The sequence below is a fragment of the Pteropus alecto genome, unplaced genomic scaffold, assembly GCF_000325575.1.
Source record: "Pteropus alecto unplaced genomic scaffold, ASM32557v1 scaffold39, whole genome shotgun sequence".
NCBI lineage: Eukaryota > Metazoa > Chordata > Mammalia > Chiroptera > Pteropodidae > Pteropus > Pteropus alecto.
In genome coordinates, this window is record NW_006443568.1 from 415,328 (window position 1) to 440,366 (window position 25,039).

Genomic DNA, 25,039 nt, shown 5'->3' on the forward strand with positions numbered 1-25,039 from the left:
CTCTTTCTTCAACATGGCTTGCTCCCTTATCTCTGTCATATTCTCAGTGAGACCCTCCCTGACTCTGCTATTAAAAATCACACTCTACTCCCAGCATTCCCAATTCTCCTTTTATTATTATTATTTTTTTTACTTATTTGCTTGCCTCCCCCAACTAGACAGCTCTATGAGACAGGGCTGTCTGATCTGTTTACTGCAGCATATATACTACCTAGAATAGTGCCTAGCACATGGAAAATAATCAATAAATACTTGTTGGGTGAATAAACCTGCAAAATGGGATAATGAAAGTACTGACTTCATAAGGTCACAGTGAGGATTCATGATGCGAAGTTAATACATGTAAAGCTCTTAGCACAGCATCTGGCACAGAGTGACGTCTCAATACATGTCAGCTGCTACCATTATTAGTGGGAAACCAAAAACATTTGGTGCTCTGTTGTGGTCTTGGGGCTTCATCGGGTTGTTTTTCCATTTAGTTGTGTCGGACGTGGGATTTGCTCTCTACAGAAGGTTCTTTGTCCCTGCAAACGGGTCACCGGTGAGTTTGGCTTACTTTTTTAAAATAAAAATCTGTTTACCTATCATATAAATAGCTAAAAAGAGTCATCAAATGGAGCAACAATTTCGTGATTTCAGGCAGTCAAACTTCCATTTGAAAGAAAATTCCTGAGGAAATCAGAATTTTATGTTGTCCTTTTTACTCAATTTTCTCATGGCCCTGACCACTGGCTCTACTTCTCTGCACCTGCCACGTTGGTAGCTATTCTAGAACAGGAAAAAAGGGATTTCATGGTCCACACAGAATGAAAAGCAGATTGGAAAACAGCAATGACAATTGGGGTCCAGGTGAATTTACAATATAAAGAAAACTGACAAAGATTTTACTTTATTTGAATTAGTCTTTGAATTTGGTAGTTTGTGTTTGAGTATTTGTATTGTATCTTACCTGTGTTTTCATTCTGACATTTTATGTGAGATCAGATTATGCTCTTGTGTAACTGAATTCTGTTCTCTTGGTTGGCACTATATAGAACCATCCAAAATTTGATGATCAAGAAGAATGAGAAACAATGGCTCTGTCTCGTGTACTCAGAGTTGGTGAAATGACATTTCTTAGCTTTATATGTTTTAGAACATCTCCTTTCTGTGCACATGGAGTTTTTTGTCTTTTGCCCAACGTTGTTCTTCAGACTTTTAAGACTGTGATTGTGATGTAATCACTGTTTAGTAAGAGAGTTGCTACTGAAATAATTAGCATTTTTTTCTCTTGTTTCCATTTTTCCCCTTTTCTCCAAAGGTGTCTTTTGCAGCTCACATTGCAGGTGGATTTGCTGGAATGTCCATAGGTTACACTGTGTTTAGCTGCTTCGATAAGGCACTGCTGAGAGATCCACGGTTTTGGGCAGCAATTGCAGCTTATTTAGCTTGTGTCTTATTTGCCGTGCTTTTCAACATTTTCCTATCCCCAGCGAACTGACCTGCCCCTAATAGAAACCAATGAATAAAAAGAGCCATCTGGGGAAAAAACTGGAGAACTCTACGAAGAAACAGAGCTGTCCCAGCAAATGCTATAAAAAGGGCAAAACACCACTGAAGTCATCAGTTGCAAAAGTTGCTAACAAAAGGACTTAGTGTTTAAGGAAGCCGCTTCCAAATGCAAGGGGAGGGAAGAGAGAAAAGGGAACAACAATAAAAAACAGAGAGTGGGTCTTTCCCAGGCATATGGTGTGCATACATGTATACTCTAAAAAAGACTAGCTCTCCTTGGGTAATATATTGTAGAAATTGCTTGATAGAATCTATGAATACTGTACTATGCTGACAATAAAAACATTTCATACCTGTGGTTAGACTATCAATAATCACTTTCAATCACTGTTTGAGTCGATAGATCACTGAGGTGCTTTATATACATCACTGCTAATCTTTTTAGCAACTCAGAAAGCTGGCTATTACTCTGTTACCTTAGGAAGATATGGAAATTCTTTTAAAAATTCAGGGAGTTCCAGTCAAGATGGCTGGCTAGGTAAAAGTGGGTGTGCCTTCTTCCATGACTGCATTAAAATTACAACCAAATTATAAAACAAATAACTTTGAGACCCACCTGAAGTCTAGCTAATCATAACACATACATCTGAGGATATAAAGAGTGAGCCACTTTGAGGCCGGTACGAGGGGCAGAGACATGAAGTGGGCTGTTCCCACACCCATGTGTGGCAGTTGAACACTGGGAGGGAGAGTGTGGCTGTAGAGACCCCCCTGAAGGAACGAGGGGCCTTAGCCCCACACAGGGGTTCCCCAGCCCAGGGTTCCAATCCTGGGCAGAGGAGGAGTTCCCACAAAATCTGACTGTATAATTTAGTGGGGATTCTGGCTGTCTAGGTGAGATGGAAAGAACCTGAAAACCCAGACATCTGCCTTAAAGGGCCCGCTCAAACTCACTCACTCACAGACACTCATCTTGGGCTGTGGCGGAGGGTCAGCAGCTCAGGAGCTGTAAGAGATATATAAGGAGGGACTGAGTTGTGTGGCACCAGAGTGAGGGCTGGAGGGACAGCCACCATTGCTCCTTTGTTGGCCCCCCTCCTGGGCAGTCTATGGATGGGTGCCATCTTGCCTATGTTGAACCCTCCCTTTTCACGGCCAATTCTGAAACTGCACTGGCCTGGTGAGACCAGCCGGCTCCACCCCCTTGTCTCCCTGGGACCTAGCCCCACCCCACACACAAATTGTCCCCAGCAGGCTGTTGCCAGGCAGCCAGCCCCACCCTGCACCTTTCCTGGGCTGCGCATAGATGGGCAGGGCAGCCCTCAGCTTGCATCACCCATGTGTGGCCCGTTCAGTAAGGGGGAGACTTTTGGTGGTGAGCCATTGGTGCTGGCCCAAACTGCAGTGTCTCTTGAGCAGATTGCTGGGGTCTGCAGGCCTGAAGTGGACTGTGGCTGGCCTCGCTGTGATCTATGACTTTTGTGGGAGCCCACAGGCTCAATACTGGCAGCAATATGCATCGGCCTGATAGATTCAGCTCGCTCCACCCTCTGTCTCCCAGAGACCCTATACCACCCAACCCACAAATTGCCTGCGGCAGGCCCATTGCCTAGCAGCCAGCCCTACCCTGTGTTTTCTCTGGGCCATGGTTTTGACAGCAAACAACAGTCCTTAGCTTGTGAGGCCTGCATGCAGACTGTGCATCCCTGGAAAGACTTTTAGTGGCGGGCCACAAGGCATGCCCCGCGCTACACTATTTTATGAACAGATCCCAGGTGTCTGTGGGCCTGAGGTAGGCAGCAGCTGGCCTTGTTGTGACCTGAGACTTTCGTAGGAAGCCACAGGTTCAGCATAAGAACAAAACCTGATTCTGCATTGGCTGGGTGAAATCTGCATGCTTTACCTAGGTGATTCCCTGGGTCTCTGCCCCACCTAACTCCTTACAGCTGTGGAGACTTATGGGCAACTGGCAGACAGCCTCAGGCCTTGAGATGCACTGGTCCTTTTGCTGAGCCACCCCAGGGCCAGTACTGGGGGTAACCAACCTCATCTGACAGTGTTGTCTCTCCAGATCCAGTACAAGCAGCAACCATTTGTAAAATACTTGTGGCTCCTACCAGGCAGCCCTGAACAATCAAAGGCAGTGGCTGACCTTGATTTACATGGGGCCCTAGAACTAACATACCCGGAGGCATGGCATCAGACAACAACAGAGCACCACCTGACTAGCCCCATAAGTGGCACACCAAAAAGGTGGTCTCAAGAGGTACAGGAGCCTGCTAGAGCAAATCTCACTCCGTGGGGTCAGCATCACACAGCAGCTCATACCCTGTGGGAGTGGCCAATCCCCACAGCCAGTCAGCCCAAGAGTCAATCCCATCCACTGACTGGCTAACAGCAAACAAGGATTAGCTACAACAAAAGAACACACAACCCACACCCAGAGCTCCCTGTGCAGATGATCAGGGAGACTGTGCCACTGGGCCACACAGGACACCTACTACATAAGGCCACTTGGCCAAGGGTGGAAAACATAACACATATTTCTAATACATAGAAATGAACACAGAGAGACAGTTAAAATGAGAAAACAAAGAAACATGCCACAAATGAAACAAAAGAAGAAACCTCCAGGAAAAAAAAAAAAAGAAAAACTAAGTGAAATGGAAGCAAGCAACCTACCAGAGACAGACAGTTTAAAACACTGGTTATAAGAATGTTCAATGAACTTAGGGGGAGAACAGATGATCTCAGTAGGGACTTTAACAGAGAGATAGTAAGCATAAAAAAGAATATAGAACCATAAAAAAGAACCAGTCAGAAATAAAGATTACAATAACTGAAAGGAAGAATACACTAGAAGAAATCAACAGTAGATTAGATGAAGCAGAAGATCGAATCAGCAAATTGGAAGACAAGGTAGAAGAAAACACTCAATCAGGACAACAACATGAAAAGAAGAATTAAAAAAAAATGAGGAAAGTTAAGAGATCTCTGGGACATCAAATGTACTAACATCTGCATTATTGAGGTACCAGAAGGAGAAGAGAAAGCAAGAAATTGAGAACCTATTTGAAGAAATAATGACAGAAAACTTCCCTCACTTGGAAAAGGAAATAGACATACAAGTCCAGGAAGTGCACAGTCTCAAACAAGAGGAACCCAAACAGACCCACACCAAGACACATCATCATTAAAATGCCTAAGATTTTATTTTTAAAGGGAGGCAACGCTTGGTTGACCTCACAGATTGCAAGGAACTTGTCAGCTTATAATCCCTTATTTTTTTATTTTTTACGCCTACAGCACCTGGTCTTCCTAGGTGATCTCCCATCCAAGTACTAACGAGGCCTGACCCTGCTTAGTTTCCAAGATCAGATGGTATCGGGCTTGTTCAGGGTAGCATGGCCATAGATAAAGAGAGAAGCTTAAAAGGAGCAAGAGAAAGGCAGTTAGTTATTTACAAGGGTACTCCATAAAAATGTCAGCTGATTTTTCAACAGAAACTTTGCGGGCCAGAAGGAATTGACATGAAATATTCAAAGTGATGAAATACAAGAACCTATAGACTACTCTACCCAGCAAGGCTATCACTTAAAGTTGAAGGTGACATAAAGAGCTTCCCAGATAGGAAAAAGCTAAAGGAATTCATCACCATGAAGCCAGAATTACAAGAAATGTTGAAGACTTTGTAAAAAGAAACAGGGGGAAAAACTCATAAATACGAATAACAAAATGACAATAACTATGTACCTATGTCAAGATGTAAATGGATTAAATTCTTCAAAAGACATAGGATAACTAAATGGATAAGAAAACAAAACTCATACATATACTGTCTACAAGAGACCCACTTAAGGTCAAATGACACACACAGACTGAAAGAAAAGGGATGGAAAAAGATATTTCATGTCTACGGCCATGCCACCCTGAACATGCCCAATCTCATCTGATCTCAGAAGCTAAGCAGGGTCAGGCCTGGTTAATACTTGGACGGGAGACCACTTAGGAATACCAAGTGCTGTAGGCGTTAAGAGAAAAAAAAAAAGATATTTCATGCCAATGAAAATGAAAAAAAGAGCTGGGGTAGCAGTAATTATATCAGACAAATTAGACTTTAAAACATAGGCTATAACGAGACAAAGAAGAATATTTCATAATGATAAAGGAATCAATACAAACAGAGGACATAACCCTAGTAAACATATAGGCAGCCAACATAGGAGCACCTTCATATATAAAGCAATTATTGACCGATGTAAAGGGAGAGATAAACAGTAATACACTCATAGTAGGAGACTTTAACACCCAATTGACACCAATGGACAGATCTTCCGACAGAAAATCAACAAGGAAACAACAGCCTTAAATGACACAGCTGGATTTAATTGATATTTTCAGAGCGTTTCTTCCCAAAGAAGCAGGATATACACTCTTCTCAAATGCACATCGAACACTTTCTAGGAGAGACCACATGCTATGCCACAAAACAAGTGTCAGTAAATTTAAGAAGACTGAAATCATATCAAGTGTCTTCTCTGATCACAGTGGTATGAAACTAGAGATCAACTACGAAAACAAAAATAAAAACAAAAACACACACCTGGAAAATATACAAACATATGGAGGCTAAACTACATGCTACTAAACAATGAATGGGTTAACAATAAGATCAAGGAAGAAATCAAAGGATACTTAGAGACAAATGAAGATGAAATCACAACGACTCCAAATTATGGGACACAGCAAAAGCAGCCCGAAGAAGGAAATTCATAGTAATACAGCCCTACCTCAAGAAACAAGAAAAATCTCAAATAAACAATTTAACCTTATACTTAAAAGAACTAGGAAAAGAATAGCAAACAAAACCCAAAGTGAGTAGAAAGAAGGAAATAATACACATCAGAACAGAAATAAATGAAATAGAATCTAGAAAAACAATACAAAAGATCAATGAAACCAAGAGCTGGTTCTTTGAAAGGATAAACAAAATTGACAGACCTTTAGCCAGACTCATCAAGAAAAAAAGCGAGAGGACCCAAATAAATAAAACCAGAAATGAAAGAGAAGTAACTAGGGACTCCACAGAAATACTATGAGCAATTATATGCCAACAAATTGGACAATCTGGAAGAAGTGGATACATTCCTAGAATCTCTCAAAACTGAGTCAAGAAGAAACAGAAAATCTGAATCGACTGATTATCACCAACGAAATCGAATCAGTAATCAAAAAACTTCCAAAAAACAAAACTCCTGGGCCAGACGGCTTCATAGGTGAAGAATTAACACCTATTCTTCTCAAACTATTCCAAAAACTTCAAGAGGAAGGAAGTCTCCCTCTTTTTACAAAGCCACCATTACACTGATTCCAAAACCAAACAAAGACAGTACAAATAAAACTATAGGCCAATATCCCTGATGAACATTGATGAGAAAATCCTCAACAGCAAACCAAATTCAGCAATACATTAAAAATATACACCATGGTCAAGTTTGATTTATTCCTGGGATGCAAGGTTTAATATCTGCAAATCAATTAATGTGATACACCATATTAACAAATTGAAAGATTAAAATCATTTGATCATATCAACAGATGCAGAAAAAGCATTTGATAAAATCCAGCATCCATTTATGATAAAAACTCTCAGCAAAGTGGAAAGAGAGGGAACATATCTCAACATAATAAAGGCCATATATGACAAACCTACGGCTAATATCATACCCAGTGGGGAAAGGCTAAAAGCACTTTCCTTAAGATCAGGAACAAGAAAAGGATGTTCACTATCACCACTTCTATTCAACATAGTATTGCAAGTCCTAACTACAGCCATCAGGCAAGAAAGTGAAATAAAAGGCATTCAAACTGGAAAGGAGGAAGTATAACTGTCATTATTTGCAGATGACATGATACTACAGAGAACTCTAAGGATTCTATCAAAAAAAACTGTTAGAACTGATAAATGAATTCAGTAAAGTAGCAGGATACAAAATTAATATTCAGAAGTTGGTTACATTTTTATACACCAATGATAAACTATCGGAACGAGAAATTAAGAAAACAATCCCATTTACAATTGCATCAAAAACAATAAGATACCTAGGAATCAAATTAACCAAGGAGGTAAAAGACCTGTTCTCGGAAAATTATAAGTCATTGAAAAAAAATTTGAAGAAGACACAAATGGAAGCATATACTGAGCTTATAGGTAGGAAGAAACAACATCATTAAAATGGTCATACTATTCAAAGCAATCTATAGATTCGATGCAATCCCTATCAAAATACCAACGACATTTTTCAGAAAACGAGAACAAATAATAAAAAATTTTATATGGAACCATAAAAGATCTGAATAAAATGGTTCAATAAATGAAACAAATGAATGTGTGGAGTTTTTTTGAGGGGAGAGGAGAGATGAAATTCTAAGCATCTGTGACACTTTTAGAAACAGCAGAGCACAGTGCTTTCATAGAGCAGTCCCTTAATGTTGGCTGAAATTTATTTGAAGATAGAGAAACTAGTACCCAAACCCAAGGTAGGTAGCAATTCAAAATTACCAGCCCATGTTTGAGAATTTAAAGCCTTACTTTCTGTGAAAACGCTAAAAATTTATGTGGAAAATGGTCTAGTTTCATTTTTTTGCATGTATCTGTCCATGGCAATCTTGAGAAAGAAGAACAAAGTTGGAGATTTGAACAAGAACTTAAAAAGATAAAACTCCCTTTTATTTTCCCATCCTAAACAGCTTTTTTTCCCCAGTGATGACTGCTGTCAACAGTTAGGTGCGCATTTTGGACATTTTACTATTCAAGATGAACAGAAAGGGAAATGGATTTTAGCTGCTGGCTGACTCATTCACTGTACTGAATGGCACTAAATCTGCTCTGCACCCCCAAAGGGAGAAACTCAGAGAAGCATGACGTGCTTTTCTAATGTACCTAAATTATGAAAGGTTTGTGTTAACCTGTTTTAGCTAATTAAATATACACATGAAATATAAGTTTTAACAGGATAAATGAGGTCACACTACAATTATTGTTCTGTAAATTGCTTTATAATTGATGCAGGGGTCTATCTCTTTTAGTGTACAGATCTTTATTCTCTCAGTTGCTCAGTGATACAGATGTACTAGTGTTTATTTAACCATTCCTCTATTGGACACTTAAGTTGCTGCTGATTTTGTACTACTACCAACAGTACTATGCAAACGTGCAGTGTGTCTTTGAGTATATTTTGCTGAATGAATGAATATTTCGAGCATCCAGAAGCAGAAACGTTTTGTTAATTTTGTTAAATTTAAGATGACTTTTTAAAAACTTGACATGTTTATTAGCCATCACTTAAATTAAAAAAAAAAACTGCATATAAAGTAAACATGTTTAAAAACTTTTTTGACAACTATGTACTTTTTACTTTTATATTCAGTTCTTTGTAGAGTTTTCATCATTATTACTCTTTGAACTATTAATTTTCCCTCATCCCTGTAACAGAGAGTTAACACTGATGGACTTTAGACACATTTTTAAAAAATAACTGTGTCCATTTATATTCTTACAGTATATGAGTAAGAGTTTTCTCATACTCTTGCCAAAAGCAGGTATTATAAATCTTTGAGAAATTTCCATTTTTATACTTAAAAAATACTTCATTTTAATTTGTATTTCTCTGACTACTGAGGCTTAGCATTTTTCATTATTAATAATTTATGTTACATATAATATATAATTGATATAATATATAATATGCACATACACATATATGCATATAAAATTTCCTGTGACAAAATGTTTGCATTTAATCTGAAAAGTAGCTAGTAGTTAGCAAAGAGGCCCAAGGAATAAATATTCATCTGCCATGGCCAATCCACCAGGTCACCAGCTCTGAGGAGAGACCCTGAATAACCTAAAGGACAATACAATTGTTAGTCACAGAAAACTAGACAGAGCAACAGGATTTATCTAACTGTGAAACTGGACATGACCCATTGATTATTAAGACTGATGACTAAGAAGTTATTATCTAGTCAGAAAGATTTTTTGGCACTAGAAACATTGTTCACATGACCAAAAATAGTGATTATCTTATGGGGTTCACCAGGGACAAAATTACCATTAAAAAAGCACACAAACATCTCCTGTTTTAGTTTGACATCTGAAAATTACAGAGGAACCATTAATTCAGCTTAATTTGGGGCTCATAACTTTAGTCTTCTACACTGTGATTAGAAATACTGGAAGTAATTTTCACCTGTGCTGTCCAATAAAGTAGCCACTAGGTACAGGTAGCTCTGTATATTTTAACTAAAATTAAAATAAAAAACTCAGTTCCTCTGTCACACAAGCCACATTGAGAGTGCTCAATAGCTACATGTGGCTAGTGGCTACATTATTGGATAGCACAGATGGAGTCTATTTCGACATCACTGCAAAAAGTTTTATTGGACAACACTGTTTTAGAAGCAAGAATATGCTGATAGGAAAATGGATTTTAGCTGGTGGCTGACTCATTCACTGCACTGAACCAAACTGAATCTGCTCTACACCTGCAAAGGGACAAATTCAGAAAATAAGTTGAAGATGGCTGTGGTATAATTTCTAAGCATGATTTGCTTCAGATTTATCTAAACTAAGAAAGGTTTGTAATAATTTCTCTGTTTTAGCTAATTAAGAGCCATTTGAAATGTTTTTACCTTTCGCTTTTGAATTCTATAGTACTATATCTATGCATGCTGGTATTAACATCATTTGCTACGAAAGCTTTAGAACCTAAGGTTTGTAGTGAAATAATACTGCTGCTTATTTCAGGAAATGCTATGCCCTTATAAGGGAAAAAAAATCTTTTATTTCTTTTTGTGATCAGAGAAGTAAAGTGTTCACGGTAAAAAAAAAATGATAAAAAGTTAAGTCAATTATAATTACACTACCCAGAGATAATCAGTTAACATTTGATGAATATCTTTCTAGGCTTTTTTGCATGCATCTCTGTATGTAAGTAAATTAACAGTAATAGGACCACACTATTCAATGTTATAACCTAAATGTCACTGAAACAATATATCAAATGTCTTTTTATATTATTATGTATTTATCATTTCTACTGTTTACATAGTATCACACTCTGGATATACTGTTATTTATTATGTACAATATAGTCTTTCTTGTATTGACAATCATTTTGGATGTTTTCAGGTTATGATTATGATCATGAATATGTGCTTACACTTTAAAGTGCTTTGGATTGTTGGGTCAAAGAGTATATTATTGCTAACATAATAAAGTCAAATAGAAATTTTTCTATCTCAGGAATACAACTAAATTTTAGAAGGTTGATGCTTTTGTAAGTCTTTTTAACTGTATATAGTTATTTAAAAAGTCAAAGCTATCACTATTTAAATAATTAAAAATTTAAGAGTAAACATGATTTCTTAATGTCTCTTTCATGCAAATTTCAAATGTTTAAAGAGGAAAATAACAGTTTAGTTAAAACAGTTAAGAGCTGACTTTAGAGCCATACTGATTGAATCTGAATGCCAGTTCTAGCTGTGTGACTTTGGGTCATTTAAGGTGTGCCTCAGTTTCCTCATTGTAAAATGGGGAGCAACATAATTACTTCATAGGAATTTTGTGATGAAAAAGCATAGCCTATATCTTGTAGCTATTGTGTAACATTTCCCTTTCTATAAGGGATATAATACATTTATATTTTATATGAGAGTGAAAACATTCATTCCTTTTTCTTTTCTTTGGGATGTACTTCCTCTTAGATATCCTAGGATATCAACCTTAATATAAAACCTACTGGCTGATAATCCAAGCATGGAAATTATAACTTGCCCCATTGCTCCCTCCACAAAAGCAAGCTACATGTCTTAAATAGGTCAAACACTGTTACAATGAAAATTTCTATAACACCACCACCACACTAATGTTCCATTTATTTCAAGTAATATCTAATAACATCCTGGTAATACCAAATAGTAGAAAATTTTTGGAGTTCATTTTAAGATGATAAAAATTTACAGTATTTTTCATAGCAAATTACAATAAAAATGTTATGAATACTCAAATATATTACTAAAATGACTTCTGACAATGCTCAAAAACTGTCATAAATCTAGAATTTAGAAATTTAAATGTGGATTAAAAAACTAATCTAAATTCTTATAGCAAGAGCCAGATGTTTCCTCTGGTTTCATTAGATGCTGTATCTTACTGAATTATAAAATGAAACACATTCATTTTCCTTTGCGTATAAGTGAAATTTTAAAATTATTGACTTTGGTTATAACTTTTATATAATATAATCTTAATACATTTGTAAGATCAAATCAAGTTTAAGGAACTTCTCCAAAAGCTCTGAGTTTAAAAGATTAAACAATAAACTTCTGCTTAAGGAGACTCCTTTCTTATAGAAAATCCTACAGTTCTATTTTCATAGAGTTTATACACCCTTCCCCAGGTATCATGTTTTTGTTTTTTTCATTGCATTGAGGTCTAAACATGTGATTTTAAATTCCTGACATCTTAAATATATTCTTGGTAACAGATTATCACAACTCTAGGGAAAAAACAAAGCAACTTGCAAACTGAGTGATACTTTGTTTATATTTTGGCTATAGGTTTGCTTTAAGAAATAGCACGCTGTCAGAATGGAAGACTTTATCTGCCTTCTTTGTGACGGGGTTCAGAGCTAAGATGGCCGACTAAATAAACATGGGGGACTGGAATTTCCTTGGAGGCATTCTGGAGGAAGTTCACACCCACTCTACCATGATTGGAAAGATCTGGCTCACCATCTTGTTCATATTTCGAATGCTTGTTTTGGATGTAGCAGCTGAAAATGTCTGGAATGATGAGCAGTCTGGCTTCATCTGTAATACAGAACAACCTGGCTGCAGAAATGTATGCTATGACCAGGCCTTTCCTATCTCCCTCATTAGATACTGGGTTCTACAGGTGATATTTGTGTCTTCACCATCTCTGGTCTACATGGGCCATGCTTTGTACCAACTGAGAGTTCTGGAGAAAGAGAGGCAGAGGGAGAAAGCTCAACTGAGAGGAGAACTGAAGGGGCTAGAGTTTGAAGTGTCTGGGGATCGGAGGAAATTGGAGAAAGAACTTTATCAGCTGGAGAGAAGAACACTAAATAAAGCTCCACTCAGAGGAACCTTGCTTTGCACTTATGTGATACACATTTTTGCTCGCTCTGTAGTTGAAGTTGGGTTCATGACTGGACAGTATCTTTTATATGGATTTCATTTAGAGCCTCTATTTAAATGCCATGGCCACCCATGTCCAAATATAATTGATTGTTTTGTCTCAAGACCAACAGAAAAGACAATATTTCTATTATTTATGCAATCCATAGCCACTGTTTCACTTTTTTTAAATGTTCTAGAAATTTTCCACTTAGGCTTTAAAAAGGTTAAAAGAGGGCTTTGGGGACGATATAAATTGAAGGATGAGCATAATGAATTCTACAAGTCAAAACAAAATCTTGCCAAATATCAGAGCACATCTGCAAATTCACTGAAGCAACTCTCTTCTGCACCTGATTATAATCTGTTAGTGGAAAAGCAAACACACACAGCAGTGTATCCCAGTTTAAATTTATCTGCATTTCAGGCAGATCCTGACAATCACAAAGGAAATGATGAAAAATGTATTTTGGATGAACTGGAAACTGTACTTTCCAATGAGAAGTGCACACTTAGTACTACTTGTAGTCATAGTCAATCCATCGGCTCAAGTACTAATGAAGATGCTCATAAAATATTTAGAAAAGAAGTTAATGGTAACCCCTTAAGAGAAAAGAAAATTGATGGCAAAGACAGCAAAAGGAACCAGAATGCTAGAGGTAATTGTTCTATTCCAGGTGTTGCTAGAGATCTGGACAACCACATGGGGCTGACATCCCAAAGAGCTTTCTCTTTGCCAGCTAACTGCATGGAAACCCCGAGGTGGCTTTGTGCTACACTGAGTCCCTCTATAGAAGATGAGAACTGGGAGTCACCTCCTAAAGGTAACCTCAAGGGCCAGTTCAGAGATGGCACAATCAGAACCCTTTCTCCTTTACAAGGGGACTTCCAACCACTTAATATTCCAGACACTCCTAATTCTTTACGAGAGTTGTCCTTTGGATCGGAGTTTGTCAGAACCTGCAATAATCCTACCACTTGTCCTCCAAATCATTTAATGTTGCTGACAAACAACCTCATTAGTAGGCGGGCTCCCACAGACCTTCAGATCTGAACAGCTGTTGGCTTTTAGACATTCTGCATATTATCCTATCATAGAAGTAGCCTAGTGGTGGCGAAGCACAGACAGAACAGGTAAGGGCAGCTCTAAAGCCCAGCTGTTAAGACAGACAGCTGCAAACTTATTTCGTACAGAGCGAACAGCTTAAATTCTGAATTGTGAAGGTGTAGTTTTAAAATCAAAGACATAGTATTACCAAAAAAGACATAGTATTACCAATATAGAGCAAACAACTCAAATTCTGAATTGTGAAGGTGTAGTTTTAAAATCAAAGACATAGTATTACCAAATCAGGGTTACTTTTTCACGGGCTCCCTTCAGGATTTGTGAAAACTGATGTTAGAAAAATCATATGTTCAGAATTGAGGCTAAATGGATTGGAACGAGGTTTTTTTCTCGAAGCCTTGGAGATTGTTCTTAATGTATATAATTCCTCTTTTTAGTTACTGATCTTTTATTTCTGGACATTGGTTAAATTTTCTTTGCTCCTGGGATTTAATTTAGTCCTTATAGGCTGCAATCTGATGTGTCTTGTGCATAATCATGTTGTTATCTAGCAAATAAAATCTTAAAAAGACCTGTGGCTTTCTTTGACCAGTTTATAGCATTGTGATTCGGTGCCCAAATTGAAGTCTTGGTTCTACTACGAACTGGTCATCTCACCGCACCACTTTACTAACAGTTCCTACATCACAAGTAGAGAGTCAAGATTAAATTAAGAAACACATGTTTTAATATCGAGCCTGGCCCACAACAAGCGCTCTAAAGTGCTAGTTATTAGCACGTTACTGCTCATTCTCTAAAGGCCCACGTCAAATTGGCCACAAAACAAGGAAACTCCAAACATAAATGCTAGAACCGAAAGATACGATTCTAAACACATTCCTCAAACCATTGGAAATCCAAGGGTCGCCCTGCGTCAGTCGTGAACACTCCTGCAGAATGAGAGGCAAGAAGTCAGCGGGTAGGTTACCAAAGCTTCCGAAGTCCCAGTTGAGAAAGGTACCCCCACAACGGGTGTCGAGAGTTCTTTCGCCTCGGCAATAGCCCTAGTGCTCCCGGGCTCCGCATGCCCCGCCTCCGGGGACCACGCCCATCTTTGGCCCCACCTGGACATTTGTCTCAAGTTACCGAAACCGTGCCGCTCGCTAAGCAACCGAATCGCGGCAGGGACCGGAAGAGGAAAGAGAGGTGCTGCTCAGCCAGCCAGATGGGCGGGCGTACGCAGCCTCCTTCGGAACGGCCCACTATGGGGCATTCAGAGCGTCCCGGTCGCCATGAAAACAGGCCACACCCCGGCCACCCCGGCCCGTGGTTCCCAAGTGCGCAGGCGCGCGTGCCCTTCGGCGCATGAGCAGTGCTGCTCAGAGCCCGCCAGCCACGGTCTCCGGCGCCAGCTACGCCGCTGCCGCTGTCACTATGGCCCATTACAAAGTGAGGGGGGCGCGGCATGGCTGGGGGCGTGCGGGCGGTGGCGAGCCTCTGGTCGGCTCCAGGTGGGAGTGGGGGTGCGCGCGCAGGTTTTGGGGGCCTGAGGTAGCGAAGCAGAGGCGGGGTTTGCCGAACTCCCAGCGCCTTCTTCCTGCTCCGGCCCCCGGGTTTCGGCCACTGACCCGCCGTGTCTCCTCAGGCCGCCGACTCGAAGCGCGAGCAGTTCCGAAGGTACTTGGAGAAGTCCGGGGTGCTGGACACGCTGACTAAGGGTGAGCATGGGGTAAGAGAGGGTTCCTCGTACCCTCTTCGTGCTCCTCGGGGCTGCGCCCGATGACGGGCCGTGGCGTGGGGAAGGAGCGGGTACAGGTGGGACGCGTTCGGGGTCCAGCGAGGTGGGCCTTGGGGATCCTTGGGGACCGGCGCACGCTAGGTTGCGGGACGCCGCCCGAGTCGGATAGCCTTGCTCACGGCCACCACTCTCCCGGCCGGGAGTGAAACTCTTGCAGCTGTTGCAAAGTCTCTCCAACTTCCGTTGCTTTGCCTCGAGCAGCCGCAGTGGGCATGTTTGCTAAAGACCTTGAGATCCCAGTTCCTCCCGCTTCACAGTTTCTGCGGAGTCCTCAAAATACTGTTAAGAAACATTTAATCGCGAACGAAGGGCAAGTGGGAAAAATTTCCGATTTCAAAGTGCGCTATGAAGTAGCTAAGTGGACTTCATCTCCAATGTAGGCGATTCATAGTCAATTAGGCTGTGGCTTTTCAGCCCAATTTCCAGTCCATGTCAATTCCTACGTTGTGCATATTTCATAATTAAAGAAGCTTGAGGACACATCAAAATGGTTATATTGTTTTTACTTATTAAAATGTACATTGTTACACTGTGTCTCTTCCTCCGAGTTTCAAGATAAGGTCCTTGAAGCTGGAGGGTTCCAAGAGATAGTTGGGGTACTGCTTATTTCATCAGCTCATCAGTAATTTGAATGTCTGTTATATATCACTCAACTCTTTGGTTGAGACTTTCAAGGGTGTAGAAGAGTTGGCAGGGATGAGTACCCGGGGCCACATGAGAAGAACAGTAAATGCCTGGGAAATAATTTGGTAACTGCTATTTGGCCAGAAGCAAAGGTTAGGAGAAAATTCTGGGAGAACTATGAATCATAGCAGAAAATAGGACTTTAAATTCTCAAGTATGGGCTGGTAATTTTGAATTGCTACCTACCTTGGGTTCAGGTGCTAGTTTCCCTATCGCTTTGCATATAAATTTCAGCCAACATTAAGGGACTATACGAAAGTGCTGTGCTCTGTTTATGGAAGTGTCACACAGATGCTTAGAATTTCATCTCTCCTCTCCCCTCAAAAAAACTCCACAAGTTCATTTCTTTCATTTATTGAACCATTTTATTCAGGTCTCTGTTCTAGGCACTGGGGATACAACAGTGGGGGAAAAAATTCCCAGCTTTAAATGAGTTTACATCCTAGTTAGGGGACTAATAATAAATACATAATGTCAGCCAGTGGTGTTATGAATAAAAACAGTAAAGTTGGGGATAAAGAACACTGGATATGCCATTTTATATTACTCTCTTAATATTTGAACAAAGACCTGAATGAAATAGTATGTTATGTCAAGAGTTCCAGGAAGTATAAGGAGGCCAGAGTGGCTGGATGGAGTGAAAGATATAATGGTAAAGGGCAGCAAAGTGACCCTTGTGGGAAGTAACTGAAGATGAACAGCCTGTGGCCATATGTGGATATTCCTTCATGAGAGACTAGATTTCCAGTTTCCTAAGTAACATCAGACAACATACTATCTACTGATGAGATCTATTTAAAACTTGATTTTCAGCTTCAAACATAGGTACTTTACATAGATTTAATTTATAATTTTTACTAAGCTTATTTCCAAGAGGATTTGAAACTAAAAACACTGTAAGACAGGATGGCTAAAGATAAAGATGGTAAGTCATTTGGAAGAAGAGGCATTTTAGTTATTTTGAGCACTATATATCAACCTCTAAAAATCCTGGCTGCTAAGGCAAAAAGGGGAACATCGGGTATAGAGTTTTTCTTGTCTGAGTTAAAGGAAGTATATTCCATCTATAGAAAAGCACAGGAAACTTGACATTTACATTATGTTCTGTAATTACCAACCTTGTACCACTGACAGAAATTTAAAAGTTGAAAGAAATAGGATGGGCGAAGAAGAGGAAGAAAGGATAAAGTGTATTCATGTCTTAGAAAATCAGGACTCAGTAGAGATCAATGGAGATTAATGGAAGAAACAGAAGTTTGAGTATATAATTTAAAGAAAAAGGTAATAAGTTGAAGGTACTATAACATACTGAAAGGAGGAAAGAGGATTGGGTAGTGGTATAAATATATCAATGTCTCAAAAGATAGTATATTTAGAGAGATAAAGAGTTACTATCAGAACTCAATTTAAGTTGTTAAATGTAGTTGCCCGTTTGAGTTTTTCCATACTGCATATTTTATTTTGAGGAGTTATTAAAACTCTTGAAAGATAAAAGGGAAGCATGTAAGTTGGTTTAAAACAGGAGTTCTTGTGGTATGGATATGCATATTTTTTTGTGTGTAGTTAAATTTGTTTTCTTGGCTTTTATCAGACTGTTCAAAGGGTTCCATGCACAAAAACTTAACCCCTGGTTTAGAGAGAGTTTTATCTGAGCAATAAATCCTAGGAGGAGTTTGTTCAATAGAAGATGAGCAAGGTAGTGCTGATGTGAGCTAGCTATAGGATATGAAACCATTGAAGTATTATATGTTAATGTTGATTTGAGCATGTTGATCACTGGTAAAGTTTTTGGTTGGAGGTCATTTAGCATGTCGTGTATGAAACTTCATTCTTGAAGGATATTTTGAATTCAGAGTTTTTCAATAATTACCATAGCCATGTTGATTCTCTCCTAAATTTTTCTCAAATTTATCTACATTGTTTCCACCCCTCTGTCACCCTAGTGCAGGTCACACTATCTTTTCAACGTGATTACCACATCAGCCTCTTAACTGCTTTTCCTGCTCTTATCCTTGTCCCACTTGTTGATTTTCCACATAGCAGTCAAGAGTGATCCAGTCACTTTCCTGCTTAAAATGTTTCTGTGTCTGTTCTTAGGATCAAAGTCCAACCAGACTTGCAGGATCCTCTCCCTAGTCTGCCCCGACCACCTTTCCAGCTTCTTCAGCCAATCACTGATAGTGAATACTCCTGCAATATTGTTCATAACTCTATCTAGCCACACTTGAATTTCAGTTTCTCAGTATGTTGCCTCCTGCCCTTCCCATTTTATCTACAACCATCATCATCTAGGTCTCAGGTCTTATCTCCCTTCCTTTAGGAAGCCTTCCCTGGTGCCCTAGGCTGAGTTAGGCGTTCTTCCAGTGTGCTCCCATAACCCATTATTCTATATTGTCCCTTGATACTTTTTTTTTTTTTGTCTAGTTCCTTGCTTATCTTTTGCACTAGACTGTAAATTCATTGAGAAAAGGGTCCATGCCTGTCTTGTTGATCATAGTATGGACAGTCCTAGCAGTGTGCCTGGCATATAATAGGCACTTAATAGATACTGGGTTATGGACTATAACTTCAGTCATTCAAATTTAAGACTTTAATTGTTGCTTTTTCTGCTTTTTGATTTGCAGTATTGGTAGCCTTATATGAAGAACCAGAGAAACCTAATAGTGCTTTGGAGTATCCTTTTCATCTTTCAAGTCAGAAAAAGGCCTTATTTTTGGAACTCTTATTTTTTCACATAGATAATAAACCTTTATAATACTTTTGATTATTGAAAAAGTTACTTTCCTTTGAGTTTTTGGATGATGATCTCTGGGTAAATATGGGAGGTAGGGTGGGGTGACTCTGATCAGAGATATTGATGGTACACTGGGCTATTTCATTAGTTCCATTCAGCTCAAGTAAATTCTTAACTTTGATATTAGTTTTTTAAAGCATCACTTAGGAGCTGCTACCCCAGAAAATCCAGAAATAGAGCTGCTTCGCCTAGAATTGGCAGAAATGAAAGAGAAATATGAAGCTATTGTAGAAGAAAATAAAAAACTGAAAACAAAGGTAAATTTTTAAAAAGAATTCATGCTAAAAATTAATTTTACTTTTAGTGATCAAAACCTCACTAAAATGGACAGTAGGGGAGGGAGGAGGGTGAATATCAATCTCAATTAATTGTAAGGCTGAACTAATGCCGTTTAGAAAACCATAGACAAATTATAAATAGGACAAGCAAGTATGGTTAAGAAAAGGTTCTTGGGAACTTACATCAACAAAAATGAGAATATTGGTCATGCTGCTTATAAAAGTAAATGGAGATTTCTGAGAGTCTTAAGCAGTTGATTTAAGTAGGTCAGTATAGGGCCATTGTTTTGTGAATGGCACCTCTTATGAGTTGTGCAGTGCAGTCTGCATAGTCATGCGTGGTGGCCCTGTAATGGCTCTGTAAGTTTGTTTGCACTCAATTTTGTTTAGTGCTGAAGTTTTTTCTTTGTTTAAACTCCTGTGAAAATTTTCATAAACTTCAAATTAGTCAACTCTAAGTCTTTTGAGGTTTCACCACACTCTGAATCACGTAATGTATTTTTTACATTATTCTAGGTATTTCTCGTAATGTTTTATCTTCTCAACTCTGACAGCTAAATGGAGCAACTGAAATCTTAGCTTAGTGTTCTTCCAGGGAACCACAACTTAGCATAAAAGAAAACGCAATATCTTAAATTACCCAGATTCCACATTGTGCAAATGCCAGTTAACTCTTGGGCACCTTTTAAGTCAAAGACATTAGCAGCTCTTCATTGACTGGCTCGCTTCATATATGTCACATAGTTCTTTTTTTCTACTTTTTAGGAGAAAGTTCAGTAAACTTTTGGTGGAGGGGAAGAAAGTACCTTATAAACCACAGCATCTTTGGGAAGATATAGATTATTACATATAAAGTATTTCAGCAGTGTAGATATGAATTGGAATTAAATTTCAGTTTAGTATTAAAAGTTTATGTAAAAAGAGTCTTCATTAGGTTTGATTGTATTAATCGTAAATTACTGAATTGTTTAAAAAGGATAGTATTTCAGCGTAGATATGAATTGGAATTAAATTTCAGTTTAGTAATATTAAAAGTTTATGTAAAAAGAGTCTTCATTAGGTTTGATTGTATTAATCGTAAATTACTGAATTGTTTAAAAAGGATAGATTATTAATATAAACTTACTGATTCAATGATTAGTTAACTCGTTTTGTTACTATTAAGTTTTTTACCCAATTTAGAATAAAATTCACCTAAAATCCTCTGTCTTTGCCCTATAGCTTGCTCAGTATGAACCACCTCAGGAGGAGAAGCGTGCTGAATAGGATTCTACTCAGTTGAAAAAGACATTGAAAAATGGTTTTGTATGACTTGAATAGTTTGTATAGTATATAATCTTTTCTGAACAGATGCTATAGAACTCTTTTAATATGTTAAATTCACCTATCACACTTTAACTGTTATAAACACACAGAATCACCAATAAAAACTCAATATAACCTTCTTTGGGTCTTAAAAGCAGGAGAATCCTAAAAAAAAAAAAAAAAAAAATCTAAACACAGCTATCTAATTCATTACCTTAAAAGATATTCTGTATATTAGTCTGACTAGGAATAATGGTACTGGTTGTATTTTAGCAAGGAAGGTTAGCATGGGGGCTGTTCTTGGGTTAGTTCAGGATATAAGCATAGGTACAGTCATTCTTTAAAACGTTGTTTATATTCTCTATAGGCAGCTGGAGAGATCTGTGTGACATGAGATGTTTTTGCATGGGTTCCCATGAATCTTGCTCGTTTATATAATGTGGAACAAATAATTCTTCTTTGCCACCACTTTGCCTTAGATAACCGTCTGTGTGCCAGTTTGAACTCTGACACATTTTCCTTCTATGCAATCATGCCCTATCTGATGATGTTGCCTTGCTTGCTCTGTGCTTCAGTGGGTCCTACTTGTACATTGGCCTTTCTGTGTTGATTTTCAATTTGCTATAATAGCAGTTATCCTGATTGTAATTTATATGACTTTAAACAAGATTGCACTGTTTCTCTGCCTTACTTAGTTGCTTAGTTGAGCACAGCACAGAGGCAACATAAAATTCTGGGTTCATGCACAAGCTAGGATGAAAAGGGGAATGAGCCATATATCGTGGAAAATTATAGTTTGCGGGTATAATTATATAGTGCTTTTTTCCCTCAAAGTTTTTTTCTAGTCTTGAATTCATTTTATCTTCATTATCCCTGTGAAGTAGGTACGGCAAGTATGATGGGAGGTTGGGTGCTGCATTTTTAGGCCAAAGACTGATATTAATACAAATTATTTACTAACTGTAGAACCTTGGGCACATCAGTTAAACTGCTCTGAGATTCACTTTCCTCATCTATTACATGAGAATAATAATATCTGTGCTGCCTACCTCACAGGGTTGTTGTGAGGGTCAAATGGAATGTATGTGAAAGATTTGTAAATGGTAAAGCACTATATTCTTGTTTGTTAGTCCTTTTTCCTTTCTTTTGGAAGACCTACAGACAGATGTTTTGTTTTCTTGATCATTTATTTTCCTTACTGATTGATATTATTAAGTAGTAGCCTATTTCATGTATCCTATCCTGATTGTTAGAGAACTCTATTTTTTTTGGTCAAAACACACAGAAAAAACAATCCAATGAAGGCTGGTTTAACTAGCAGAAGTCTCAGCACCTGCTGGAAACTAAGTCAAATATAAGGGCATTTTAATCAGTCATGTTGGCAGGAATGTGGCAGTGGTCTGTACCTCTTTTAGTCACCAGTTTGGTTTTGGAGGGGGGCCAGATACTACTGGAAGAATATTCACTTTAATTGGTTTATCTTTTGCCAATGTGAGTGTCTCTTACATGGACAGCAGTGGGTTGAGTTCTGGGTGTTACAAAAATGGATGACTTGAAGTTATTCATAAGACACGTATATAAGCAATTACAATATGGGATAGGATGTGCTAAGAATCATAATAATAAAATGCAGCCCCGTGGGGGTTTTGGAAGAGAGGGATACTTGGCTTCTTTAAGCAGTTGATATGACAGTCCCTTTGTAGATACCGACAAGTAGCACTGTTCTGGCAGCGAAAACTCGTTTGCTTTTTTCCCATGGGACTAGTATTAATATTTATGTAAGTCAGGTGACTATCTCTTTTACCATCCTTTTGTACAGAATGGCAACCCATGAGTTGGATAATCACACTTTTTGCTGGAACTGACCTGCTAAACTGTTGTACCGGTCAGTGCTATTTAAGAATTCAGGGTCAGCCTGGCTTCTGGAGGTCGTCTTCAACATTTTTGTCAATGATTTGGACAAAGACAGTATACAAGAAGAGGCTTAAGGGAAGGATTCCATCCATTCAGTTCCTGCTATGCTTCAGCTAACTCATCTATAAAATGCAGATTTCATATCTTGCTTTCCTCACAAGGTTGTCATAAGGACAAAATTTAATAGATGAAAAAGTACCTTGCAAATTGTAAACAACTACATATGGGTCAGATGGCAGTAATGCCAGACCTATAAATGCCACAAAGTTGGAAGGGCGGACTGGTAGACTATATTGAAACAAGCTTGAAAATGCCTAACTTGGCATACCCAAGCTTCTGGACCTAAATCAAAAAGCTGAAATGTGAAGTCATATTATTTAGATTAAAAAAATGCAGTTATACAAGTTTAGGCACTAGGATTGCTGACAAAATAGTATTTCCAGTGATTATCAGTGGGAACTACATATACTCTCTGGATATTAAAAAAAATTCCACTCTGGTAAGCATTAATAGAAATACTGTCCAGGTGTTAAACAGTTATTCTGAAGGCTGTATTGGTCAGTATTGCATTGTAGGTATCAGACATTTGATGAATATTGACAAGCTCAAATGCATATAAAGGAGAGTGGCCAGTATGGAGAGGGCATTTGAAAATCAAGACCAGTATGGTAGCCATAGCCACATCTGGCAAAGAAAATTCAGAATTCATTTCCTCTGTCACTAGCAACATTGCAAGTGCTCAATCCACATTGTCTATTATATGGACCAGTACAGATGCAGAACATTTCTATCATTATACAACATTCTGTTGGACATCACTGTAGAAGGAATCACTGAAGTAACTGAGTATGTTTAATGTGGGACAGATAAGACTTAGTGAGGAATGAAGACTTCAATCTAGGGCTGTCATGAAGAGATGAAGACTACTCCTGTATTCTTTATAAGCTCCAGGGAGTGTGATTTTTGGCCTCAATAAGAGACTTTTAAACAGGTTTTACCAGAGTGGAACTGGCTGCCTTTTGAGAGAGTGATCTCTTCCCTTGGACTACTGAAATGTATGGTATACCTCTATCAGATGCTATAGAGTAGATTCTCTTTAGGTAAGAGGTTGGACTACATGATCTCTGAGGACGTGTCCTACCTTTAACTTCTAAATTCAGACATAACCAAGTCCTAGACCTGCATTAACATGCTTACCCTTCATAATGAAGAAGTTAGTTTCTTTGGAAGATCAGTACCACCAACTTTATGAGGAAGATCCTCTTTTGTCAAATTTCCATTCTAAAGCTTGACAAGGGTAAAAATTACTCTAGCTTTCTCCAATATCTGGTGACAAGCATTTGCTTTGGTTTGCTTTCATTATTCATTCCTTTGGTTTCTGATTTCAGGGAGGTCATAGAGAAGGCAATGTTCTATGGAGGGAAGGGGATGAAATTACTGGAGTAGTTTGACTAGATGGGTAAGGGAGGAGTTAAGTCCTGTTGAGTTTGAAGAGGTAGCAATATCCACTGCCAGTGATTTGCTGAAGAAAGAAATGATGTTCTACTTGCTAGAATGAACTGTATTGCACTCATGACTCTGCCTTGTTTGAGGTTTTGCCCTCACTTTTGCTGGCTCCTCCTCCATACCTTTGAATTTCCCAGCCATATCCATCCATATCCATCCATCTTGACCTGGCTCAGACACCAACCAGCTCCTTCTACTTTCTCAGCCTCCCAACTCCCGAGCATTTTTACCTGTACCTTTGACCTTCCCATTCCACATTTCGCATCGAGGCTACTTACGCAGAGGTCCGCTATCTATTAATCTTCGAACAATTGGAGAGTAGGCAGGTTCCGGGTGGTCCTAGTTTTGTGCTCCTTGTGCCCCAGGACTTCGAAGGCATCAATAAACGTTGGTCTGGGCGAGTACAATTGGGGGAGGGCAATCAATCCTCCCAAATGCCCAGAGAGCATCTCCCGTTGCGATGGCCTCCGGCACTCCGCAGAAGCAGGAGAGCGGTGAGAAACAATGCGCGTGGCTGGGCAGGTCCTAGGTGCGGGCTCGGGCGGAGGGCAGAGGGCTCGGCCTGGCGGGGCCACCCTCCTCGTGACTCCTCCTCCCCCCTCCTCGGCTCGGAGTCAGGTGATTCCGGGCACGTGACGGGCACCACCTACCCTGCTGCTCCTGAGTGGCAGCTTGAGCGGCCAATGAGAGGCTGGGCCTGGGAGCGGAGCCAATGAGAGCCAGACTCTGGGGGGCGGGCCGCACAGCGGTGGCGGCTGCCGGGGGCGGCGGCGGCGGTGAACTGGGGAGGCGGCGGCCTGGCTTGGCCTGGCCTGGCCTGGCCTGTCAGGGCGCGGGTGGCCGCGGCTCGAGCACCATGTCCCTGCAGTACGGGGCGGAGGAGACGCCCCTCGCCGACAGTTATGGCGCGGCGGATTCGTTCCCAAAGGACTTCGGCTACGGCGTGGAGGAGGAGGAAGAGGAGGCGGCAGCCGCGGGCGGCGGGGTTGGGGCGGGGGCCGGTGGAGGCTGGGGGCCGGGGG

At 39.5% G+C, this 25,039-nt stretch overlaps 4 protein-coding genes and 2 pseudogenes across 4 annotated transcripts in view; 5 read left to right on the top strand and 1 right to left on the bottom strand.

The window, feature by feature from the left end:
* RHBDL2 (rhomboid like 2) overlaps positions 1–1,848 on the top strand; it is a 38,714-nt gene extending 36,866 nt beyond the window's left edge. Inside the window, exons 9-10 of the mRNA XM_015598785.2 lie at positions 480–541; positions 1,301–1,848. Coding sequence (XP_015454271.1) covers positions 480–541; positions 1,301–1,480 — 242 coding nt within the window. The 3' untranslated portion in view covers positions 1,481–1,848. The remainder of the gene's footprint in view (positions 1–479; positions 542–1,300) is intronic.
* A 2,940-nt stretch (positions 1,849–4,788) lies between these two features.
* Positions 4,789–4,907, bottom strand: LOC112473013 (annotated as a pseudogene).
* Positions 4,908–5,402: 495 nt separating this feature from the next.
* LOC112473014 lies at positions 5,403–5,521 on the top strand (annotated as a pseudogene).
* Positions 5,522–11,839: 6,318 nt separating this feature from the next.
* Positions 11,840–14,929, top strand: GJA9 (gap junction protein alpha 9). The gene has a single exon (XM_025041291.1). It carries the CDS (start codon positions 12,209–12,211, stop codon positions 13,745–13,747), a length of 1,539 nt encoding a protein of 512 aa, XP_024897059.1. The 5' UTR covers positions 11,840–12,208; the 3' UTR covers positions 13,748–14,929.
* A 132-nt stretch (positions 14,930–15,061) lies between these two features.
* MYCBP (MYC binding protein) lies at positions 15,062–21,726 on the top strand. The gene is made up of 5 exons (XM_006924212.3): positions 15,062–15,187; positions 15,384–15,456; positions 18,845–18,893; positions 19,142–19,271; positions 20,514–21,726. Exons 1-5 carry the CDS (start codon positions 15,104–15,106, stop codon positions 20,556–20,558), a joined length of 381 nt encoding a protein of 126 aa, XP_006924274.2. The 5' UTR covers positions 15,062–15,103; the 3' UTR covers positions 20,559–21,726.
* The window catches only part of RRAGC (Ras related GTP binding C), a 23,546-nt gene continuing 13,914 nt past the window's right edge, over positions 15,408–25,039 (top strand). Inside the window, exon 1 of the mRNA XM_025041292.1 lies at positions 15,408–15,456. The gene's annotated coding sequence lies outside the window, so the exon portion shown is untranslated. The remainder of the gene's footprint in view (positions 15,457–25,039) is intronic.